The sequence below is a fragment of the Brassica oleracea genome, chromosome C3 (assembly GCF_000695525.1).
Source record: "Brassica oleracea var. oleracea cultivar TO1000 chromosome C3, BOL, whole genome shotgun sequence".
NCBI lineage: Eukaryota > Viridiplantae > Streptophyta > Magnoliopsida > Brassicales > Brassicaceae > Brassica > Brassica oleracea.
The window spans coordinates 8,606,295-8,627,526 of NC_027750.1; the positions used below are offsets into that span (position 1 = coordinate 8,606,295).

The window sequence follows — 21,232 nt, forward strand, 5'->3', positions numbered from 1 at the left end:
TTATTAAAATATTAAAGTCTAATAAACTATTTTCAACCTGAAATCTATTTTATTACAAGAAAATTAGTTTTAAGCATTTTGAATTCAAATAATTAAGTATTTTCTACTTGAATAATAAAATCGGCCAAGTAGCGGAACAAGTAACTTGAAAAAAATCAAAATTTTGACAAATACTTGATATATAAATTACTCATTTTAAATGGATCAAATGTAAATAACAAGTTTAACTATTTGAACAAGCCAAATATCTAATATCCTAAAATTAGCGGGTCCTTGCCTTGTGTCCAACTCTATCATTAATATCATAATCCATAGCAAGTTTTTAGCTTTGCATGTAGTGGGGATTGTAACTTTCTTTTAATTTTGTTACATCGCAAATTTTTAATATTAACAATCATAAATTATAACTTGAAATTTCTTCAATTTAAAACCTTTTTGTGAAAAAAATATTAAAAATATATTATTGTTTTACATATTTTTATTAGTTAACAATGAGACATTATTATTTTTAAATTTAATTATTGGTTTTAAATTATTGAAACATGTTACTTACAAAAAAATACACATAAATTTTAAATTTTGAAATATCAGGAGTATGATGTGGTTTGGATACAGAATTTAGCTAGTTTGAGTTTTTTTAAAAGAAGAGAATTACAGTTATGAATTCACTTAGTCACTCTAATTTTTTGACTTGTTGCTTCCCATTCATAGGTTTTTTATAGAGCATTTGGTAATTACAAAACAAAACTCTGATTAGTATAAGAGATAATCTCTGTTGGTGTTCTCTGATTTCCATTGAGTATTAACTTTACGAATAAATTCTTCAACTCGTCTTCGAAGCACACACTCCACTTCCAAGCTCTCATTCTCTACTTCCAAGCTCTGTTTCTTCCTCGGTCTCCCTCTTTTGTCCTTCTCTGAACAGTCTGAACCGGTTTTCAACCCAGAAGATATTAAATTCAAACCGGATTTGGAAGTCAACGATTGATCAGAACCGGCAGGTTTGGAGGAGAGAAGAACCGACTTAGATATCACTCCCGGTTCTTGTAAACCGGGATTTAGCGGGAGAGTAGACTCAGAGATCAGCTCGGATTTCTCAAAACCGGGTTTAGAAGAGAGAACCGATTCTGATACTAACACGGGTTTGGAAGAAAGAACTGATTCAGGTATCGACACGGGTTTCTTTAAACCGGGCTTTGAATTGAGAGTCGTCGACTCATATAACAACATGGATTTGGAAGAGAGAACCGATTCAGGTATGAACATGGGTTCCTTCGAACCGGAATTTGATTTATCTTCCGAACCGGGTTTAGAATTTCCCAAGAGGATTAAGATGATGATCAAGTTACAGAAGAGGAACATGAATAAAGAATTAGAAGTGGTTTTGTTGACGAACTCCAAGGTAGAATCTATCATCTTTGCAGTGAGAGAGAGAGAGAGTGGAGAGAGGAGAGAGAGAAAAGAAGAAGAAAAGTTGTTGTTTGTGCGAAAGAGATGGCTTTGAGAGACATTTAAATAGAAGACGATACTTCTTAGACAAGTAGAAGTTGACAACGACTGCTGAATAAAGTAGTTGAAACTTTAGTTGCATAAATGACTAATTTAAACAAGTGAACTATTACCAAAGAAGAAACTCCTTGCCAGCTAAGTTGATAACTAAGAGAATGATCTCTGGGGTTCTTAGGGTGAGATTCTTATCGGAATATAAGAATCCGTCTACTAACTTTTAACTAAAAAAACTAAGAAACAGTTCTTAAATAAGAGCTTTAAGAGCCGGTTCTTAACTTTTTTTAGTTAAAAGTTAAGAGACGGATTCTTATATTCTGGTAAGAACCCCACTCTAAGAACCCCCAATAATCATGCTCTAAGAGCAACTCCATCTGTTGAAATCTATTTTGAAGTTCTTAACAGTTTAATCTAAATATTTCTAATATAGCTAAATTAAACAATAAAACTTTAATAAACTTAACCAATAACTAAAAGACAAGTGGCTGTGAAGGGTTAATACCGGTTCTTAAATCATCTATTTTAAAACCTGATTTTTCCTTCTCTCTTCTTTTTCTTAATTTTTTCATTATTTTAAAGAGTAAAGAACCCCTCTTCAATTCTGCGATGGACATGGTCTAATACTCTCTCTGTTTCATTATAAATGTCGTTTTAGGTTTCGACACACGGATTAAAGAAACAATTAATTTTGTACATTTCCTATAAAAAACACTATTATCTATACAGCTAACCATATTTTAACCAATAGAAAAATAAATTTTGCATAAAATTAATAAATTTTGCATTGAAAATCGATAACAACATTTATTTTGTAATAAAACTATACGAAAAGGAGCGAGTAAGTCTTCCTAACCCCCAAGTCTTTTAAGACACATGGGTCTTTGTTAACTCAAGTCAAATCAATACTCGTGCTACGTTTGTCAATAATGAAACTTGGACACCCAAACCTTTCGAGAAGGACAGAGGGTTTCTATATTAAAAACATGATTGTGTGGATCATATTCCTTTACGTGGAAGTCTCCTTGGTGCTTCCCATCAGTGATTAACCCAGTTTTCTGATTGACTTTGTTGTATATCTTCTTAAACTCGATCCAACTTCTCATGGATTGTTATTTAATTCAATCTTCAACAAACGTTACATCCCTCCCTTCCACTAAAGTTTGAATTTGGAAATTTGGAACAATGGGTTATTGTTCTTTCCATGGTGGTTGTTGTTATAATTGTCTCCATTATTAGCCATATGATAAAACCTGCATAAGAATGTTAGTCGTAAAAACCTCACTACTTAAATGTTTCACCCAATTGACTTCAATCATCTAATGTTCTCACACATTTTTGTCCTTTTTTCTTGTAGATCACTATAGGTATCCAAAGAAAGAAACCCTAGTCCTAAACCGAGTATAGATCTATTCTTCAAAGAACAAATTGTATTCACAGTTTATAAGCTCTCTTTATGCATCACCGTTTTTAAGAAATCAGAATATTACAATAAGAGCTCAAAGTACTTTGGGTTATTATTTATATCACTAATACAACTATCACCAATAAAACCATAAACAATAAAAGGAAGCAACATCCAAATAAACTCAACACACACCCAAGTGCTAAAATGTAATTTAAACCATAATAAAAATAGCAAAACCAGCAAACCCAACTCACAACCCCAAGTGAATCTCTCTTTAGACTCCGTCGCTGACACGAGCACTGGACGCCTCCATCAAACCGTTACGAATCTGGTCGCTGATATCCCTCACGTGTCCCGGACCGTGAGGCAGAAACACGGTTGTGTTCTTAGACGAGCTTCCAAGGTCTCTCATGGTGTCAAAGTACTGTGTGATCATGATCAAGTCCATGATATCTTTGGACGAAGTGCCTTCTACTTTGCTAGAGAAGTTCATTATGTTCTCCCTCAACCCGTCTGTGATTGCTTGCCTCTGTCTAGCAACACCCACACCGCCTAAGTACTTGGCTTCCGCCTCTGCTTCGGCTCTTTTCACTTGGAGAATCTTCTCAGCTTCTCCTTTGTAAACACTAGCGAGCTGTAGCCTTTGTGCTGCATTAAAATAAATTGGTTTTGAGACACAAATGAGAAATAGAACCATCACCATTAAAAGTGTAAAATTTAACATAAAAATATAAAACATTATATGCTTCAATTTGTAAGAATCTTATAACCATGAAGAGTATGAGACACTAATAATTCCCCAGTAATAGATCATGAAGTTTACCTGCATTGATTTCGTTCATGGCCTTACGTACAGAAGGATCAGGGATGATGTCAACCATAAGGATGTGCTCAATGCTGTATCCATAAGCCCCCATCACCTGAAGAAACAATTACAATCATGATCCATAAACATAACAGAACTTGCCATTACTAGTTCCTGAAAGCACACTAATTACATAGCCTGCGATAATATTATAAGTTCTCATTGCAATCCAAAACACATCTACACATGATAACAGTTAACAAGAATCGGTACTCTAAAGAAGACGAGAAGCATGTTATTATATATATACCTTCTCGAGTTCTTCAAGAACAGACTTAGCTACTTCTCCCTTTTGTTCAAAAAGAGCGTCCAGCGTCATCATCGGAACCAAAGCTCTAACCACTATGATATGGAAACAAACATACAAACCAAGAATCAAATAAAGATCACAAAGAGTTTAAAAACAACATCAAGAGAGAAAGCTACCATCAAAAACGTAAGCTTGGATCTGCTCTCTAGGGTTCTGAAGCTCGTAAAACGCATCATCAGCGTTAGTTTTCACCACACGATACTGAATCGAGCAAATCAGCTGCACAAACACATTATCCTGCAAAACCAAAACAGATTAACCTAATTCATTCCAAGATCTCCTTTGCGAGGATCGCAGTGGGGGAGGATATCGAAATTTCGAACCTTGGTTTTGGTCTCGATTTTGACCTCGAGAGAGTTGATCCTGGTGGAGAGGACTCCGGCGAGCCACTGACCCGCGAGAGGGTTGAAGAAGTGGCAACCAGGCTCGGCTATGTGCTCGAATCGACCCCAGCGTTCAACCACACCAACGCTCGCTTGATCTATGCAACCTCCGATGATGCAATTCGTATTCCCCATTTTGATCGATGAGAAGAAGAAGCAGCTCAGGTTTTCAACCTTTAGACCGATTCTCGTGTGTTTATTATACGATTCGCTTTTTTTTTATTTATTTATTTATTTATTATATCGTGTCCGTTCTTGCTACGGAGGATCTACGTTGTTTTGCGGCTGTTCGATCAAGCGGTTTAAGAAATAATGGACGGCTACGATCGCTGACCGGTTTATTAGCCATAATAATGTCCACGTCACCATTATTGAAGATATTTTGATGTCTGATTGATCCAATCCTAATGGGAAATCAAAAAAAGATTATTCAATCCTTTTTGATGAGTCGGCAAAAAAGACAAAATCCTTTTGACCATGAAATAGTAGTATAATTTTACTTTTCTATTGAGATGCGAGATTACGATATAAAGGCACCATTTTCCATCAATTTCTCATGTTGAGTTTCTAAGGATTATTATTTATAACAATAATAATAACTTTCTTTTTTGTAATCAACTTTTAATCTTCAGAAAATTGTTATATTAGACCTAGAAAAATTCAAGCTCCAAATCCATACCCTACGAATAACGGATTGCATTTCCCTAACCCTACGAATGAATTAAAGTTATACCTCAGTTGTCTAAAATCTAAATAGTGTAGTACGGGCTCAATGCTTTAGCAAAACAAAACTAGAAAATTAAACGTTTTAACAATAACAAATTCAAAAGGATAACATATAGGAAAAAAAGTACCAAGTCTGAACCTTGTAAAACAAAAAAGAGAGAAGTCGATGGAATTCAAAGACAAGATTGTAAATTAAAGCGCATGAATCTAAGAATCAGCGATGGTGACCTCGACCTCAACACCAGGCTCAATGGTGATGGAAGTGATCTGCTTCACAACATCAGGAGAGCTGAAGAGATCGATCACACGCTTGTGTACACGGAGCTCAAACCTGTCCCACGTGTTGGTTCCTACAATTCACAAAACAAAAAAAACTTAGACAAACATGTAGGTTCTTCCTTTTACTATCTTAAGTTCTGCATTTCTAGTTGATAATAAACTCAAAGCAAAGTAGGTTCTGAATCACATAGACAATCTACCTAACATATACACAACAAGATGTGAAATTCCTCAAAAAAAAGAGAAGGGAGATTTGATTACTGACCTTCACCACAAGGAGCTTTCCTTGTGGTAATCTTGAGAACTTTAGTTGGCATCCTCACTGGTCCTTTCACTCTCAGTCTCTTGTCTTTAGCTCCACGGACCAAGTCAGTGCACACTAACCATCAAAAACACAACACATCCTTAAGTAAACGACCAACCATTTCAGGTTTCAGTGTAATACTAAAGACTAAACCCAAGTACCAGTACGCTATATATACATATTGCGGATAAACCCATTAAAAGATCTAAAGTAAAGAACCAAACTTGAAGGCTAAATCAAGAAAATGAATCTCACCCTTCTCAAGGTTTTTGACGTTCTTTGAGGAGAGAGTGATTCTGATCTTGTGAATCTGCTCTTGTGGCTCCTCAAATCCAGTCTTTCCTTGCTTCATTGGTGGTGCGTAAGCCATAGCTTTCTACTACCTTTCTTTTCAAGTTCCTTAAGCTAAACATCATACATCCAAAACAAAACAAGATTATTGTATATCAATTCGAAACCATAATATATATAGGAAACTAAGCTTAAGAAACCATTTCTAGAGAACAGTTCGAATTCAAAACGAGCATACAGAGATTAAGACTGTATAGATCCTTAAATGAGGTTTTACCAGAGAACAAAGAAGATAGGAGCCGCTGAGTTGATGAAGAAACTGGGCGACGAATTTTGTAGGAGACGGGTGATGTTAGCTTATAAAGTAAGAGACACGGAAGCTAAACTAGGTTTTTCTTTTGCTACATCTTAATGGGCTTTTAGATTTTACCTGAGCCCATATTTAGTCCAGTGCATATTCTCTGTGGTTTTTGTTGGACAATAATGTTTGATTTATATACTCAGTCCCTGTCATAAATTATATTAGTATTTAATTAGATACATTTCTATAAAAAAATAAAAATCTGTATCAATATTTGTTAAAGATTAAAACAAAATTTTTAATTTTAACTTTTAGAAGAGTTATCACGAATTTTAACTTTTAAAAAATCAATTGAAATGTTAATATAATTTGTATTTATATTTTAAAATATCTGATTTAAGTTTGCATATATCATTTGTTTCAGTGTGTGAGATCAGCATGCTCTGGGTGCTAGGACAAACATTATTGCAGTCCTTAGTTTGGTCATTAAGAGGAGGGAGTCCACAAAAACACTAGGGAAAAAATCCCTAACTAAGAGACATTTTGATTTGGTCTCTGTACTGTTCGCGGGTCCCACTGAAATGTGACGGCCCGCGATTGGTTCGTTTTTAATTTTTTTTTTTTTAATCGGATAAAAAAAAAAATTTAAGGACCAATTATTAACGACTCGCGGATAATGTTGGCCTTAGGGGCAGGTGGTTGCAAAAATGTTGAGGGGATGCGCTTCATTTTACAATAGGTTGATTTTTAGTGTATCCAAAATGGTTTAGTCAACGTAATATGATGATTAAAATGAACAACTTTTGAAAACTAAATGTTAAAATGATAAATAAAATTCAATGTTTTTAGCTTTGCTAAGTTGAGAGTTTTCTCTAAGACCGGATCTGTTTGTAAAACGACTGGGCAAGCCTCTGGGTGTTTAGCCCGTTTTCACAGTTTCTTCTGATATCAGTTAACGTAACTATACGATATTCAGGTTCTATTATCGTATCAGTTAACGTAACTATACGATGATAGATGATAAACAGGTTCTATGTTTATGGCACAAGACATTACAGAGCTCGACTCTGATTTTTGTTTAGGATAAAATGATAATAGAACCTGAATATATCTTCCAACATATTTTTATTTTTACATAACCATCTCTTGCATGCATATACAAGGACAAAGATCAGATCAATACACAAACTCTTCTGACTAGAGTATATCCACTCCACTTGCAAACACACTTACCCTAAACCATTAAACACCAACCTCTCACAATCACAGGCTACCACAAAATATCCATAGGTACAAATCACTTTTGATCCTTGAGTTTCTCATTTTGTAAGTACTTAAGAACTCCATATGCAGTTGTTCCAGCCACAAATAATCCAACCGAAGGAGTAAACACCGGATACACATACTTCACAAACAACTTATCCAACTCTTCTGGAAGGAAGCCTGCAGAAACGTGATATAAAAACAAAGAACGCCAAGAGATGTTATAAAACGATTTAAAACTTATATAAATTGAAAACAAAATACTAATCAATTATTATGATTTAGATATTTCGTAAATATTTATACTCATGTATAAGCCACTGAAGAATCACATAGTTACAACTATATTTACAGGGAAACACAACACCATCTCATAGAGTGATAAGACAAAAAACTAAGACAAACAAACATAAGCTTGTCGAATTCAGACCAAACTTCACTCTTATATGATTTTACCCCTAATGATTTGATTGTTCTTGCCTAACATTTCTATACCAATCTAACCAAAACAAGACTGATGCATTCTTCAAGAGGTACCTGAAGCAGCAAGAAGAAGCCCTTGGACGAGGATAACGCCACCAAGGCCAAGCCAAGCAAGAAGAAAAGCATTCTCGTTCCGTCTCAGCTCCTCCGCCTTGGCCGCACCTTCTTCGCTGATGAACACCGGTTTCTCCACGGGAGAGCGCCTGATCACCTCTTTCTTCCCTTTCCCTTTCTTAGCCGGAGAAGATGAAGGAGCCGGCGACCCGAATCCAACCCCGGAGGAGCTCGGTTTCCTGGGTTGTGACGGATCCTCTGTCGTCTCGGTTTCGATTTGTGAATTCTGACATTTGATTGAGAATCTAGGGTTTATGCTCGTGACGAGATGGTGAAGATGATAGGGTCTCGCGGAGAAGGAACACGAAGTGTGGATTTGTAGCGCCATTTTCTTTTGTCAGTTGATTTGTTTTGTGGTCGGATAGTTGAGGAGGAGGATATTGTTTTTCAGCCTAACTCCAACACGGCGTCGTGTTGTCATAAACCAGTTCAAAGTCACAATGCGCGCCGTTTCTTCAAGACTACATTTCGTTTTCGTTTCACGAGGAAACACTACACGTCATTCAAAGGCTTTGCATAAATGTGTGATGGTGGTTCGGTTCAGTTCAGTTCTTCGGATTTTACTCGATTTTGAATAGGCCTCTCCGGTCTGTTCTTTTTTTAGTTTCTACTGGATGTTGAACATGCTAGGATTTTTCTGGTGTGACTTCGTAGGCCATCTTCGAGTTTTATATATTCTGATCAGGTTTGGTTAATAATATTTCATATTTAAGTATATTTTATAACTCTATGTAAGATTCATTTTCAGTCACCTAACAATACTCCATTCATATTCTATTCATGTATTTTTTTTATGAGTTAGAACAAAATAACTATAAAAATTGAATGTTCGAAATACTTATTTAGGTTTTGAATATTTATTTCTGATGTACTAATTTGGATTTTTGGGTCTTAAGAAATTTGTTTGTTGTTTTTTAGTTTTTTGGGTATGGTTAGGTACTTAGGTTCAAGTTCCGATAATATCCAACATCCGAAATACAGACGTACATGATCGTTCAAATATTTTAGAGCTCAAATCAATATCAAGTATTAATTCATTTTTTTTTTTGTGTTTTATTTTGGTTCGATTCTCAATTTCACTTATATATGCCGAGTATTGAATTGGTAAACTCAAAAGGAAACAAATAATCAATAAAACAAAACCCAAAAGGTATAGCATTTCCAAACCAAATAAAAAATTCTCTTGGTTCAGGTTTTGTTCGTTTGGTTCGGACCGATTTAGCCGAATTGAATTTTACTAGAAACACACTCGTTATGAGCTGAAGTCAAAAAGTTCTTTTGTTTTGTTACAAAACATACTTTTCCACCTTCTATCACAGTTTCAGCTCATTTAAAAGGCATGTGGTTGCAGGGACTATGCCTTCACCATGAACACTAATGATCTCTTTCCCCGCAAGATCCTTGAGAAGCTCCCCTGGATCTTTAGCTCCTCCATGTTTGAAGAACTTCTCTCTCAGCAGCGTCCCCGTGCTCAACGAAAGCGGATCCTCTTCGCATACTGATTGCCATATGGTCGACGCAAAGCACTTGGCGTATATGTAACTATAGTACCCTGCACACATAGGACACAAACGTTACAGGAAATAGAAAAGAACACTTGGAATGATGCATTTTATTTTATGTTAGAGAGAGAGAGAGAGAGACCTGCTCCGTAGTTCAGTAAGTGACTGAATCGTATATGCCAATGTGTTCCTTCTACATGGTTCCAGCTAGTGTGTTCCCGTTTCAGTTCAGCCACGAGTTTACTCACGTCTCTTGGTGTCGCTGGTTGTTCTCCGAATAGAATTTGGTCGATCAACGCATAAAACACCTACCAGAAAAATCAAAATTGATGTTGATACTAAGCGAAACGGTTTTTCTAGAAAGATTTTACAAAAAATCAGTCTAGGAGTTAAAAAATCGGTCTATGCACCCACCTAATCAATAATCCTATATAAAGCATCTAATTACTGCCTAACGATTTCTTGAACATTGATATACATATTTGAGGGTTGAACCAAATATAATCAGACCTGGCGTTGCATTTCGGTTGCTGCAAACATGTTCCTGGCACCTTGTAATGACTTCACCAACTTCTCGGGGATAGTCTCACCGGTTGAGTGATGCCGAGCAAACCTCTTCAGGAGGCGATAGTCCCATGCGTAGTACCTGAGGTAAGACATTCATTAGAAGGTTTTTTTGACAACACAAGAGAATTATATAGTTGAGAGTTATTATACTCACTCAAATAGATTTGAAGGCATTTCTGCCAAGTCAAGAGCCACCCGAGTACCGGAAAAGTGTTGGTAATCCTGCAAAACATCCAGAACATGCAGAGAGGAAATCAGGAAAGAAAGATCGTAATTAGCTTTCTTGTACTGATGAGTTTTTGTGCAGCACCGTTCGTGAGAGCAGAGAATGAAGAGCATGTCCGAACTCGTGGAACAAAACTTCAACTTCAGAGTGATTAAGCTTCACCACTGAGGAATCACTAGCTCGTGAAAAGTTGCAAACAAGAGCCAAAACCTGCAATAGAATCAGATCAGCACGCTAGAGTGTAAGAATATGGTTTAAAAAATGAAATTTGATCAAAGCTACATACAGGAAGTTGGTATTCTGTATCAGAGATCTTGCGTCCTCCTTTGATTGCGAAGCTAGCACAGCCAGGGTACTTGCCTTTTCTTGAATACAAGTCAAGGTATAGATACCCTAGATCACCCTGAAGTAGACAACAATTGACAAGATTTGTAACAAGATGTATGTAAGGATTGTCTTAGTTGTGTAAACAACATACCTCGTCTGGGTGATGAAGAGACATTTTAATCACATCTGGGTGCCAGGATTCGCCTGGAGCCAGAGGAACGGTATGGAATGTTGCACCGAATAATGATTCAACAAGCACTTTTAGGCCTTCAATACACCGAGGCAGAGGAAAATATGATGCTACAACCTGTAAAAGAGTATTCCACACAGCATGATAAGAGACTGCAGCACACTAGAGGGAAATCAAATAGGAGAAACAACTTACAGATGTGTCCACATCATTGACAGAGGATTTCATCATTGAAGTATAATAAGTTTCATCCCATGGCTCTAGTTCTGCTGATTTATCACCACATTTCTCTCTTTTAAAGTCTCTAATGGCAATAAACTCCTACGGGGAGATTGGAACATTATTATTAGAACCTTTAGTTTCCACAACAAGAGCATTTTGTGTGAAGGTCAGGTCAGCTTACTTGGTCCGCCTTTGGTTTGACTGTCCTGCTCAGTTCTTGTAGGAACGATGTCACAACCTTTGGCGATTTTGCTAAGTTTGGCTCCACCATGAAGTCAGCGTAAGAATTACACCCCATCATCTGACATCAACCACCAAAAACATAAAGTTAACAATAAGTAAAATATAGCCACAGATAAAAATAAGCAACTAACCTGGGCAAGCTCATGGCGTGAAGCAATAAGCTTCTCAAGAACACCGTGATTCGCCTGAGGAACAGAGTTCCCTTCAACATACACCATTTTCCTAACCTGGAAAAAATAAATAAAAAAAAAGTATTAAAAATGACATTTCCCTTTTTTTACCCACTTGTATTATTAGTTAAGGTTAAAGTAGTAGAAACCTCTTCGTCTGATGTCCATTGCAAAATGGAAGAAAGGGTTCGTTGATCAGTAGGTATCCGAAATCCCTTCTGTTTCGAAGCGTGAGCTGCTCTTTTAGACCCTCTTAGACCCCCTGAACTGAATCTGTAGACAGGGGTGAGAAGATGATGCAGGTGTCGAGGGATGCGTGACACTGGAAATATATCAACGTGTCCTGGATCATCAGCAATGTTTTCGCTGAACCTGAATAAATAGATCATTAAGGATGTTAGTACTACTAACAGCACAAAGAATCGATAAATGTGTAATCATGGCGGGTACTCACTCGCTGCATAGCTGAAAAATGTTGGTTGTTAAGTTATTCACTTTTTCTAGCTTCTCTGCGAAAGGAATATAATAAATTACAAAAAAGACACATCATAAAAAGGGTTAAAAAAATCACGGTAATGTAGATAACACAAACCAGGGTCAAGATGAATGCCACCCCGTTCAAAGTCCACACGGAGGTGATGAGCTGTCCTACTTGCTTCTTCTGTAAGCAGATTGGAATCTTGCTCTGCTTTTCTCACCGCAGCATACAGAGTGTGATTTGTGTTAAGTTGCTGTAAAATCAAAAGAAAAAGCCACATGAAAAAAGTAAAGCTATTTTTAAGAATAAAATTGCAGAGATTTTCAGACAGCCTACATACTCATGTCTTAACAAGAACAATGGTAAAAAAAAAAAAAAAAGGAAAGTTCAGTCATGTCTTAATAAGAAGAATGGTCAATGAGCAAAATCATTGGTCACCTCACATGTAGATAGTCATTCATATCAATTGCTGCTTTATGAGCTGCCTCAACAAATTCCCTATAAGATGGGAGGAAAGTAAACCGTTTTAATCAATAGAACATAACCAAACCAAGCATTGAGAAATAGAGAGAATAAAAAGACCTGTCAGGATGGGTTTGTCTACAGAGTTCAGCAGAGTCAACAACACAGCAAACCTACAGAGATTCAGAAGACATCAATCACTACAAGAAACAAAAGAGCTTATAAACAAGAAACCTACCGTGTCTGAAATCTCATCCATGGCTTTAATAATCTCTGGGGAAGAAGGCATTCCTGATATGTAGCTCACTAACTCCCCAGACCTGAGAAGAAAGAAGATTTCTTCAATAACCAAAATAACATAACAACACTGTCTCTAGTGACATAAAAATCAAACCTTTCAATGGCATCAGCGACGAAACGTTGAAATCCTTTGGCTGTTTTAAGATGGTCGAAGCCGTAGAGACCCGTGGCTTCTCCACTGCTGAAGTGCCGGATCAACCATGAGTTCGAGTTGATATGCGGCCGGAATCGTGACGTCAGCTTCCACATTCTCTTGCTACTTTGTGTGCGGCTTGTGACGGAGGAGGAGGGACTTCAAGGTTTTGCCGTAGGGGACAGAAGCTCTGTGTTATTGTGAAATACGTGTTGTTTTATAGATATGAAAACGGCAGGGTGTTTAGAGTTCATACCACAATGAGAGAGACCCCCGGTTCGAGGAAGATATTTGGCCCCAGTTTTATTTGATAATTTTATATATTAAAACAGAAGTAACAACATTGATTCATGCGTAATTTTTTTAAAAAATGGATCTTATTCGTAAAAAGTCATGTTACATTTAATATATAATCTTATCATTTAAATTTTGGGCTTACCAAAATTTTTTATTAGGTATCAATAATTAGATTTAAACAATAGATGATTCATTGGATTTATAGATAGTATAAATTAAATAGATATAATTTAATATTGTAATACTATACCTCTATATGCTAAATATTTAAATATTTGTCGATGTTAACTTTTAAAATTATAATGATTTTTTTTAAATAACAAAAATCATAATATCTAACAATGATTAATCTTTACTACCTTAAACCAAGGAAAACAATATTTCAAAAATATTTTATTTTAGAAATATTTGCTATTATATATTTGAAAAGTCTATTTTGAGTTAAAGTAATATCCACTTATCAAAAAAAAAAATTGTATTCATTTTATTATTTTTATCTGTTTTTTTATAAGCCCTATCGGCTAATCTGGTCAGCCCCATAAATAACACATTTAATGCTACAGAGTGGACTAGTCCGAAAGCGTACTATACTGCTTCACCCGATTTTGGAATACCCACCAACTAATTCCAGGAGGTGGACCGATCATCTGTTACGGTCTACAATGTAAACCACTTAGGCTGAAACCCAAGCTCAGACCGGCCAAATATCGATAATTTAGTTCCGAAGGAAAATCGAATCCATAACTGACGTGGGTACACACTAAACCCTAAAAAATTACCATTAGACTACCACCACTTGGTTTTATTTTTATATGTTGATAAAACCACATTTGTAATATTCTCTACCCTTAGTCCATTACTAAACAAAGGAAAACGTTGTTGATATGTCTAACCTACACTACTAGAGTCGTGGTAATATTTCAGACAAACATTTGTTTTTTTTTTTTGACGAAAGGCTTAGACAAACATTTGTTGATATGTTTTGTATTTATTTTGTCAAATTATAAGAATAATAAGTAATAATAATTAAAAAGAATGATCCGGCATTTGTATTTCTATCAGCATCTGCATCGCGGTCTCTGCGCGTCTCTAAAGGGGGGACCCACGATTTTGGAATAAACCGTATACAAAGTGTGCACAATAAGAAATGTATGATGTGTGTTTTTTGCACTGTTCGCGAGTCCCACCCACACGTGGCGGTCCGCGATTGGTGCGTTTTTTCTTTTTTAAATCAGAAAAAAGAAAGGAAAAAAAAAAACTTTAGCGATGCAGATGCTCTCAGTATATTAAAAGGCCATCCCAAAAATTAATAGTGATAGAAACGTTCACGTAATAAGAAAACAGCCGTCGAGCTATAACAATATTGACGCAAATGTAGATCTCACTCATGAGTCATGGACCTTGCAATATAAATTTTGTTTGCTTTAATGTTAATACCACCACAATACATCTTTAGCATTTTACTCTAAATTACATTCAATTCCTTAGCTAGGATAAGATGATGCACAAAATCTCTTATCTTCTACGTTTACGATTACCATTTCTACTCTGTCTCCATCTTCTTATCACTGTATCCGGCATTGACCAGTGGTGCTACAAAACTCCTCACCCTGATCCATGCAAACGCTACTTTATAAACCGTAACGGTTTTCGACCTCCCACACAATTATCCGATTTTCGAGTAATGCTTGTTGAAGCAGCCATGCATCGGGCGATATCTGCTCGGAACGAGCTGGCTAGTTCCAGCCTTAACTGTACTGATGGCCAGAAACAAGCCGTTTTAGCCGACTGCATCGACCTCTACGGAGACACTATCATGCAGTTGAACCGGACGCTAAAGTGCATGTCCCCAAAAGCTAGTTCCGGAAAACAGTACTGCACCGACTTCGATGCTCAGACGTGGCTGAGCACCGCACTTACAAACACCGAGACCTGCCGACACGGCACAACAGATTTCAACGTCTCAGATTTCATCACACCTATCGTTTCAAAGACCGAAATATCCAATCTCATGAGCAACAGCTTAACCGTCAACGGAGCCCTCTTGACCACCGCCACGGCTGATCGGAAGGGTTTTCCGACGTGGGTTTCCGGGAAAGAGAGAAGACTTCTACAGTTGCATTCTGAGAGTGATGTCCGAGCTAACCTCGTAGTGGCTAAAGACGGATCGGGACACGTCACGACGGTGCAAGCGGCTATTGACGTGGCGGGAAGGAGAAAGGTGACGTCAGGGAGGTTCGTTATACACGTGAAGGGAGGAGTATATGAAGAAAACATAAACGTGCGTCGCAATAACGATAACATTATGTTGGTCGGAGATGGGATAGGATCTACGATTATCACCGGTGGTCGTAGTGTCAAAGATGGTTACACCACTTACAATTCCGCCACTGCCGGTAAATAATTTAATTCTCCTAAATTTTATTTTATTTTATTTTATTTATTAATGCATGGATGGATCAAACAAAATTATAGTATTTTTCAATATAACAAATTTCTATTATGTCAGTAATAAAAAATTCGAAAATTTCCGTACGTGTTGGATTTTCAAGGTAAATCATACATTGGGATAGGTATCAATGATTAGCACTAGCTAAAAAAAAATTAGAAATAAAAACGTAACGGTTATCTTTTATTTCCCGCAAAAGAAGTAAGCGTTACCATTTGAAAATTTATTTCATTTTTTCCCTCGCTATGTAACAACTGGCTCCATTGCATGTGATCCAGGTATCGAGGGACTTCACTTCATAGCCAAAGGCCTAACATTCCGGAACACGGCGGGTCCAGCCAAGGGCCAGGCAGTGGCACTCCGGTCATCCTCGGACCTCTCAATCTTCTACCAATGCTCAATTGAAGGATACCAAGACACATTGTTGGTCCATTCCCAACGCCAGTTTTACCGCGACTGCTACATTTACGGAACCGTAGATTTCATATTTGGAAACGCGGCCGCAGTCTTCCAAAACTGTCTCATCCTCCCACGCCGCCCGCTCAAGGGTCAAGCCAATGTAATAACCGCGCAAGCTCGTGCACATCCGTTTCAGAACACTGGAATTTCCATCCATAACTCAACTATCCTACCGGCTCCTGATCTAATACCGGTGATGAGTATCGTTAAGACGTACATGGGGAGGCCGTGGATGAAGTACTCGCGCACCGTGGTTCTCCAGACGTATTTGGATAGTGTTGTGAGTCCGTTAGGTTGGTCGCCGTGGCTTAAAGGTTCGGATTTCGGTTTAGACACATTGTTCTACGCTGAGTATAATAATACCGGACCAGCTTCGTCCACGAGCGGGCGTGTTCGTTGGAAAGGGTTTCATGTGTTGAATAGAGCTTCCGATGCATCTGCTTTCACTGTTGGAAGCTTCATCGCCGGTACCGCATGGCTCCCAGGCACCGGCATACCCTTCAATTCTGGACTCTAAGGCTACCTATGGTTTGTTTTCTTTGTTATCGTGCTTAAAGCTACAATGATATAAAAATTCTACGACTCTTGAATATTGAAATAAAGTTATAACTATGGATAATGTAGAAGACCCATAAAAATATTTAGTTACAATGCTTGAGACATAAACCAACCCCCACGAACTAAAGTTGTTTTGAACCATGAGAAGCAAAAGATCTGAGAACAGAACCAATTAATGAAATCAAAGAAGAAGAAATAAGAGAGTCCTACAGTTCGTGTTATACGACCTAACCAGTGGGAGATCAGAAAGAGACTCAGCAAGGTGAGGCGAGCAGAACCATAATGAAGCTGAAAATTAGAATCAAATTTCCAATTAGCATTGATGATGCAGAGCTATGGACTTGTTGCCTGCACAAAGTCACAAAAGAAAAATGTCTCAAAATTTTCACACATCATCATCTAAAGGAGATATGAGAGGAAGTAGAGATCAGTGAAGTATCTAATGCTCACTTCTGCAAGCTCCTGAGAGCACCACAGTAAAGAACGTTTTTGGGTTGACCCATTTCTGTTTTACCGTTCTCCTCAGGGTTTATGATTCGGATGTATGTTTCTTGACCAAGATACCATCTGTCAAGATTCTCAACTCGGATATTCCAAACTCCAGCATTATCGAGTGACATCAGTACAGCAGTCCATGCTCCTGGGTAAACCTGAAGCAAACATCAAAACAAAAACAAAGTAAACAACAAAATGGTGTGTACAAAAGAGGCAGATTGTGATTGTAAATGTGAATCAACCTCTATCGTGCTTCGTGATATTGCATCCCAGTTGTTATAAGAACCTTTTCTGTCTTCAGTCCAGTTACCAAAATCCATTCTACAACACATGTCAGAGAAATTAAAAAAAACTGATAGAACAATGTGCAAATTATAAGAAAGGCATGATGATTATCTTACGCAACGACGTAGAAAGAGTATCCATCAATATGGAAGCTCTGGACTTTGGTGTCATTGTTCTGGAATATAATTTGAACAAAGCTCCTGTACGTTGCGTTGATGATAGAGCTTCCCAAACGAGGAGGTCTTCTGTCAACAGGTCTAGATGGGAAATCCATCTTATAAACTCCTTTGACACTATGCTTATCCGCAAGCCTCATGGGCGTACTTGGATTCAGAAACGAAACTCCATTAAGCGTAGCACGAAGCGACCCATTGATTATGGTCGGAGCCATGGTTCTAAAAATGTACGTGCCTGTGATATTTATCTGCCCGTAGTGATATGATCCCTGAGGATTCGGACGAGCTCCACTCGAAGATGTGTTTTGCCTGCACACATGACAAAAAAAAAAGAATCAGGATTTACACTTATACACACTCGCTTGAGAGAGTTTTGATAGACATTACTTTATGGCCCTCTGTTGGTTCATTACAGTCCAAGGGTGAGAAACATCAGTTGAAGGAACCGGAAGAGGACCAGAAGCAGGACCTTTGGAGTTCGAATAACGGAGAATGCCAACACCTGTGACTCTTTGCCACACCGTTTCGTCCACGAATCTAGCACTCGCTACAATGTAGTAGTCGCTCGAGGCGTTTTGGTCCATGGTGACCAAGAAAGAGTAAGACTGTCCCACATGGATATCAAAATCAGTGAAGTTTGTTTGTGAGGTGTAGCGACCCTCGGTTTCGACTAAGAGCAGCTTGTGGCTCTGAATCCTCAAGTTCAAGCTTGTGGAGATGCCAACATTGTGAACACGGATCCTGTACGTTTTCCCTGGATCAACATTGACAGTTTCGTATCGAATCCCATCAGGTACACTGCTGTTGTACTTGTAAGGACCTTTCCCATTGATGAGGACTCCATCAGGCATCTCTAGCTCTTTACCAGAGTCAAGTACACTCCTTAACACCTAATAAAGCAACAAACTTTTCACCGTTACAACTTATATAACACCAATTATAGACAGGAACCAAGCAAGTAGTACACTTACGGTGTGGTTCTGAGTATACCAATCACCAATCACGAAGGTGATCTCGCCATCAGGCTTAGCGAACGGGAGAGGAATACGATCCTGGTTATCGATTACGATTGGACCAAAACCACCGGAAGCTCTCTGGAAGTTGAGGGAAGGGAAGTAGAAGAAACTACCGATCTGATCTTTGACTTGGAAGCTGTAAGTGAAGTTCCATTGCGGAGGGATGGGACAGTTCGTGCCGAGAACACCGTCTTGCCACGAGTTACGCCGCATCTCAATCCCATTCCTTTATTCAAACAAATCACACAAAATGTCAGTAAAAATCACAAACAGAGAACAAAAAAAAAAAGAAAAAAAAAAAAGATGAGTCACCAAGTGAGTAGAAGAGGCTCATCTAAACGATTGAACACGTTAACTTCGACGTTATAGTTTGTTGTGGCAGTTACAACGGGGCCAGGGAATATTCCGTTGACTGCTATAACCTGCAACAAAACAGATTAATCGATCAAAACACTAAGATCCCTACGGAGCAAGTAACGATACACGAGCTTGAGAATCACTACGTGTTTAAAAAACAGGATCGGATTAGATCGAGACGAAAAACCTGCTGAGGAACGCCGAGAGGAGAGGCAGTGAGGTAAGAGAGTTCGTAAACGTAGGAGATGGCAGGATCCTCGGCGAGAGAGAGTCCGAAGAGAAGAGCCAAAGCGAAGATGGAAAACCGCGGCGGCGACATTGTATATACTGCTTCTCCTTCCTAAGGACGAGTCAAAGATCGAAGGAGAAGGAAGGAGAGTGTAAAGCGTGAGTGAGTGTGTGGAGGTTTTCGAAACTTCTTCTCTGACAAAGAGGTGGAGAAAATGGAAGGTTTTTTATCTCTATTTATTTATTTATTTGTTTGTTTAATTTACTGGTTTACCGAGTTAACCGGTTCTTTTTTTTTTTTTTTTTAAATTGTAGTTACTCGGATGCTGATTTATCGTTTTTCAAAATTTAAATTGATCCGTGACTATTATTTATGCAAGTGCTTGTGAATTGGAGTACTTTTACCTACCATGTTTTGTAAATTGCTGTCATTTGAGTAAGCTTCCATTTCTATAACCATTAATTCGTTTTTTTTTGGGTATATTACGTGTTCGAATGAATATTTGATGATGAATGTTTGGATATTTTATAAATCTTGGTTTTGGAATTGTAAGAGGATCCAGCTTATTAAAACTCACAACGCACATATAGCATTTCCCCGTTTGATGTAATTCATTTTTCAAAAACTCTGTTTTTGTTGTTAAAGCTAACAATTTACAACCAAAACATAACAAATAAAGCATTTTAGTTGACATTTGAAAATGTAATAGCTACTTCCTCGATTTGAATGTTTTTAGATGATATACAATTTAAAAATCTATTTTTAAAATACTTTTGTATTTTAATCTATTTTATTAGATAATAATGAGAAATTGTAAATGTCAAAAAAAAAGTTTATAAAATTACAATTAGTTTAAATGTACTAAAAATAGTTGGTTATGATAAAAAAAAATATTCATAAATTCTGTAATTTTAAAGAATAAAGAAAAATTGATCTTTCTTTTCGTCAATGCCTAAATCTTTTTAAAATATCCATGAAACCTTCACTACTAGCAGCAACCAATATTATTATTAAAATTTAAACTAATAATATTTTCTTCAACTACACAAGTACTGTGTTAGAGCAATTCCAACGGATACAATGAGAAAAAAATAGAGATACTTCCTACTGGAAAGTAATAGCACCATTAATTAACCCTAGCACCCCAAATGGAGTGCTTAATTTATTTTTTTTTTTTTTTTTTTTGGTTTTTTGTCTGATTAAAAAAAATTATAATTAAAAACAAACTAATTGCGGACCGTCACGTGTTACTGGGGTCCGCGAAACAGTGGAACACTCGACGCTTAATCTGGTGTTTTTGGCACCTCTTCTTCTTCTTTTATGGTGGGGCTCACCACTTAGCACTCCACTAAGCGTCTCCGTTAAAGATGCTTCCTACAAAAAGAGTAAGAATCGGTTATAGAAGTAATGAAATAAAAACCGATTTTAGAGTGTTTCTTGCACTGTTCGCATGCCCCACTGACACGTGGCGGTCCGCGATTGGTTCGATTTGATTCGATTTTTTTTTTGACAAAAAAAAAATTAAAAAGGTTTCCTAAGAAACCGTGCCACGAAACTCAGCGATAATCTATATTATTAAAAGGGAAGTACCCATTTGAAAATATTCTTACTTCATTAATTAAACTTCATTTTCTTTTGCTTGTCTTTTTCAGTTGCATTTATGAAATATCATAAAACGAATAAAATTGCCTAATTTATTACTTGTCTTTTCACTTATATTAATGAAATATGCTTAAATGAATTTAAACTTCATATTTTATTGTTTGTCTTTTTCAGTTACCTTAATGAAATATCCTTAAATAAATTTGGACATAATTTATTTATTCAAAAAATATTTAAGAATGACTATGTTTTTAAAAAT

The 21,232-nt window shown here is 37.1% G+C and overlaps 6 protein-coding genes across 6 annotated transcripts; 1 reads left to right on the plus strand and 5 right to left on the minus strand.

Moving 5' to 3' along the window:
- Positions 1-2,987: 2,987 nt before the first annotated feature.
- LOC106335880 (hypersensitive-induced response protein 4) lies at positions 2,988-4,673 on the minus strand. The gene is made up of 5 exons (XM_013774538.1): positions 4,410-4,673; positions 4,203-4,323; positions 4,027-4,118; positions 3,735-3,831; positions 2,988-3,559 (listed from the first exon to the last, which is right to left on the minus strand). The coding sequence occupies exons 1-5, from the start codon at positions 4,602-4,604 to the stop codon at positions 3,186-3,188; spliced, it is 879 nt and encodes a 292-aa protein (XP_013629992.1). The 5' UTR covers positions 4,605-4,673; the 3' UTR covers positions 2,988-3,185.
- Positions 4,674-5,245: 572 nt separating this feature from the next.
- On the minus strand, positions 5,246-6,434 carry LOC106335881 (40S ribosomal protein S20-1-like). The gene is made up of 4 exons (XM_013774539.1): positions 6,347-6,434; positions 6,034-6,183; positions 5,740-5,853; positions 5,246-5,545 (listed from the first exon to the last, which is right to left on the minus strand). The coding sequence occupies exons 2-4, from the start codon at positions 6,146-6,148 to the stop codon at positions 5,403-5,405; spliced, it is 372 nt and encodes a 123-aa protein (XP_013629993.1). The 5' UTR covers positions 6,149-6,183; positions 6,347-6,434; the 3' UTR covers positions 5,246-5,402.
- A 1,020-nt stretch (positions 6,435-7,454) lies between these two features.
- Positions 7,455-8,610, minus strand: LOC106329350 (protein LOW PSII ACCUMULATION 2, chloroplastic). Its single transcript, XM_013767995.1, has 3 exons — positions 8,171-8,610; positions 7,668-7,813; positions 7,455-7,623 (listed from the first exon to the last, which is right to left on the minus strand). The coding sequence occupies exons 1-2, from the start codon at positions 8,556-8,558 to the stop codon at positions 7,668-7,670; spliced, it is 534 nt and encodes a 177-aa protein (XP_013623449.1). The 5' UTR covers positions 8,559-8,610; the 3' UTR covers positions 7,455-7,623.
- An 853-nt stretch (positions 8,611-9,463) lies between these two features.
- Positions 9,464-13,223, minus strand: LOC106329452 (probable mitochondrial intermediate peptidase, mitochondrial). The gene is made up of 17 exons (XM_013768107.1): positions 13,012-13,223; positions 12,856-12,937; positions 12,738-12,790; positions 12,599-12,653; positions 12,270-12,408; positions 12,132-12,186; positions 11,827-12,049; positions 11,639-11,734; positions 11,446-11,565; positions 11,238-11,363; positions 11,004-11,159; positions 10,812-10,928; positions 10,610-10,735; positions 10,454-10,521; positions 10,243-10,378; positions 9,875-10,040; positions 9,464-9,782 (listed from the first exon to the last, which is right to left on the minus strand). The coding sequence occupies exons 1-17, from the start codon at positions 13,164-13,166 to the stop codon at positions 9,544-9,546; spliced, it is 2,112 nt and encodes a 703-aa protein (XP_013623561.1). The 5' UTR covers positions 13,167-13,223; the 3' UTR covers positions 9,464-9,543.
- A 1,622-nt stretch (positions 13,224-14,845) lies between these two features.
- LOC106333971 (probable pectinesterase/pectinesterase inhibitor 59) lies at positions 14,846-16,772 on the plus strand. Its single transcript, XM_013772349.1, has 2 exons — positions 14,846-15,743; positions 16,075-16,772. Exons 1-2 carry the CDS (start codon positions 14,846-14,848, stop codon positions 16,770-16,772), a joined length of 1,596 nt encoding a protein of 531 aa, XP_013627803.1.
- Positions 16,773-16,874: 102 nt separating this feature from the next.
- LOC106332786 (monocopper oxidase-like protein SKS2) lies at positions 16,875-19,558 on the minus strand. Its single transcript, XM_013771280.1, has 8 exons — positions 19,330-19,558; positions 19,098-19,207; positions 18,741-19,011; positions 18,157-18,659; positions 17,710-18,078; positions 17,551-17,629; positions 17,264-17,463; positions 16,875-17,161 (listed from the first exon to the last, which is right to left on the minus strand). Exons 1-8 carry the CDS (start codon positions 19,459-19,461, stop codon positions 17,068-17,070), a joined length of 1,758 nt encoding a protein of 585 aa, XP_013626734.1. The 5' UTR covers positions 19,462-19,558; the 3' UTR covers positions 16,875-17,067.
- Between the last annotated feature and the right edge of the window lie 1,674 nt (positions 19,559-21,232).

Coding starts and splice junctions, on each gene's coding strand:
- LOC106335880 (XM_013774538.1), bottom strand. CDS start 4,604: ATGGGGAATACGAATTGCATCATCGGAGGTTGCATAGATCAAGCGAGC. Junction 4,119..4,202: donor CCAAGCTTACGTTTTTGATG/GTAGCTTTCTCT, acceptor TCCATATCATAG/TGGTTAGAGCTTTGGTTCCG. Junction 3,560..3,734: donor CATGAACGAAATCAATGCAG/GTAAACTTCATG, acceptor ATTTTAATGCAG/CACAAAGGCTACAGCTCGCT.
- LOC106335881 (XM_013774539.1), bottom strand. CDS start 6,148: ATGGCTTACGCACCACCAATGAAGCAAGGAAAGACTGGATTTGAGGAG. Junction 5,854..6,033: donor CGTCAAAAACCTTGAGAAGG/GTGAGATTCATT, acceptor TTTGATGGTTAG/TGTGCACTGACTTGGTCCGT. Junction 5,546..5,739: donor GAAAGCTCCTTGTGGTGAAG/GTCAGTAATCAA, acceptor TGTGAATTGTAG/GAACCAACACGTGGGACAGG.
- LOC106329350 (XM_013767995.1), bottom strand. CDS start 8,558: ATGGCGCTACAAATCCACACTTCGTGTTCCTTCTCCGCGAGACCCTAT. Junction 7,814..8,170: donor GCTTCTTCTTGCTGCTTCAG/GTACCTCTTGAA, acceptor ACGTTTCTGCAG/GCTTCCTTCCAGAAGAGTTG.
- LOC106329452 (XM_013768107.1), bottom strand. CDS start 13,166: ATGTGGAAGCTGACGTCACGATTCCGGCCGCATATCAACTCGAACTCA. Junction 12,187..12,269: donor TGGCATTCATCTTGACCCTG/GTTTGTGTTATC, acceptor TTCCTTTCGCAG/AGAAGCTAGAAAAAGTGAAT. Junction 11,160..11,237: donor TCAATGATGTGGACACATCT/GTAAGTTGTTTC, acceptor ACTCTTTTACAG/GTTGTAGCATCATATTTTCC.
- LOC106333971 (XM_013772349.1), top strand. CDS start 14,846: ATGATGCACAAAATCTCTTATCTTCTACGTTTACGATTACCATTTCTA. Junction 15,744..16,074: donor TTACAATTCCGCCACTGCCG/GTAAATAATTTA, acceptor CATGTGATCCAG/GTATCGAGGGACTTCACTTC.
- LOC106332786 (XM_013771280.1), bottom strand. CDS start 19,461: ATGTCGCCGCCGCGGTTTTCCATCTTCGCTTTGGCTCTTCTCTTCGGA. Junction 18,660..18,740: donor GGTATACTCAGAACCACACC/GTAAGTGTACTA, acceptor TTGCTTTATTAG/GTGTTAAGGAGTGTACTTGA. Junction 17,162..17,263: donor GCTCTCAGGAGCTTGCAGAA/GTGAGCATTAGA, acceptor GACTTTGTGCAG/GCAACAAGTCCATAGCTCTG.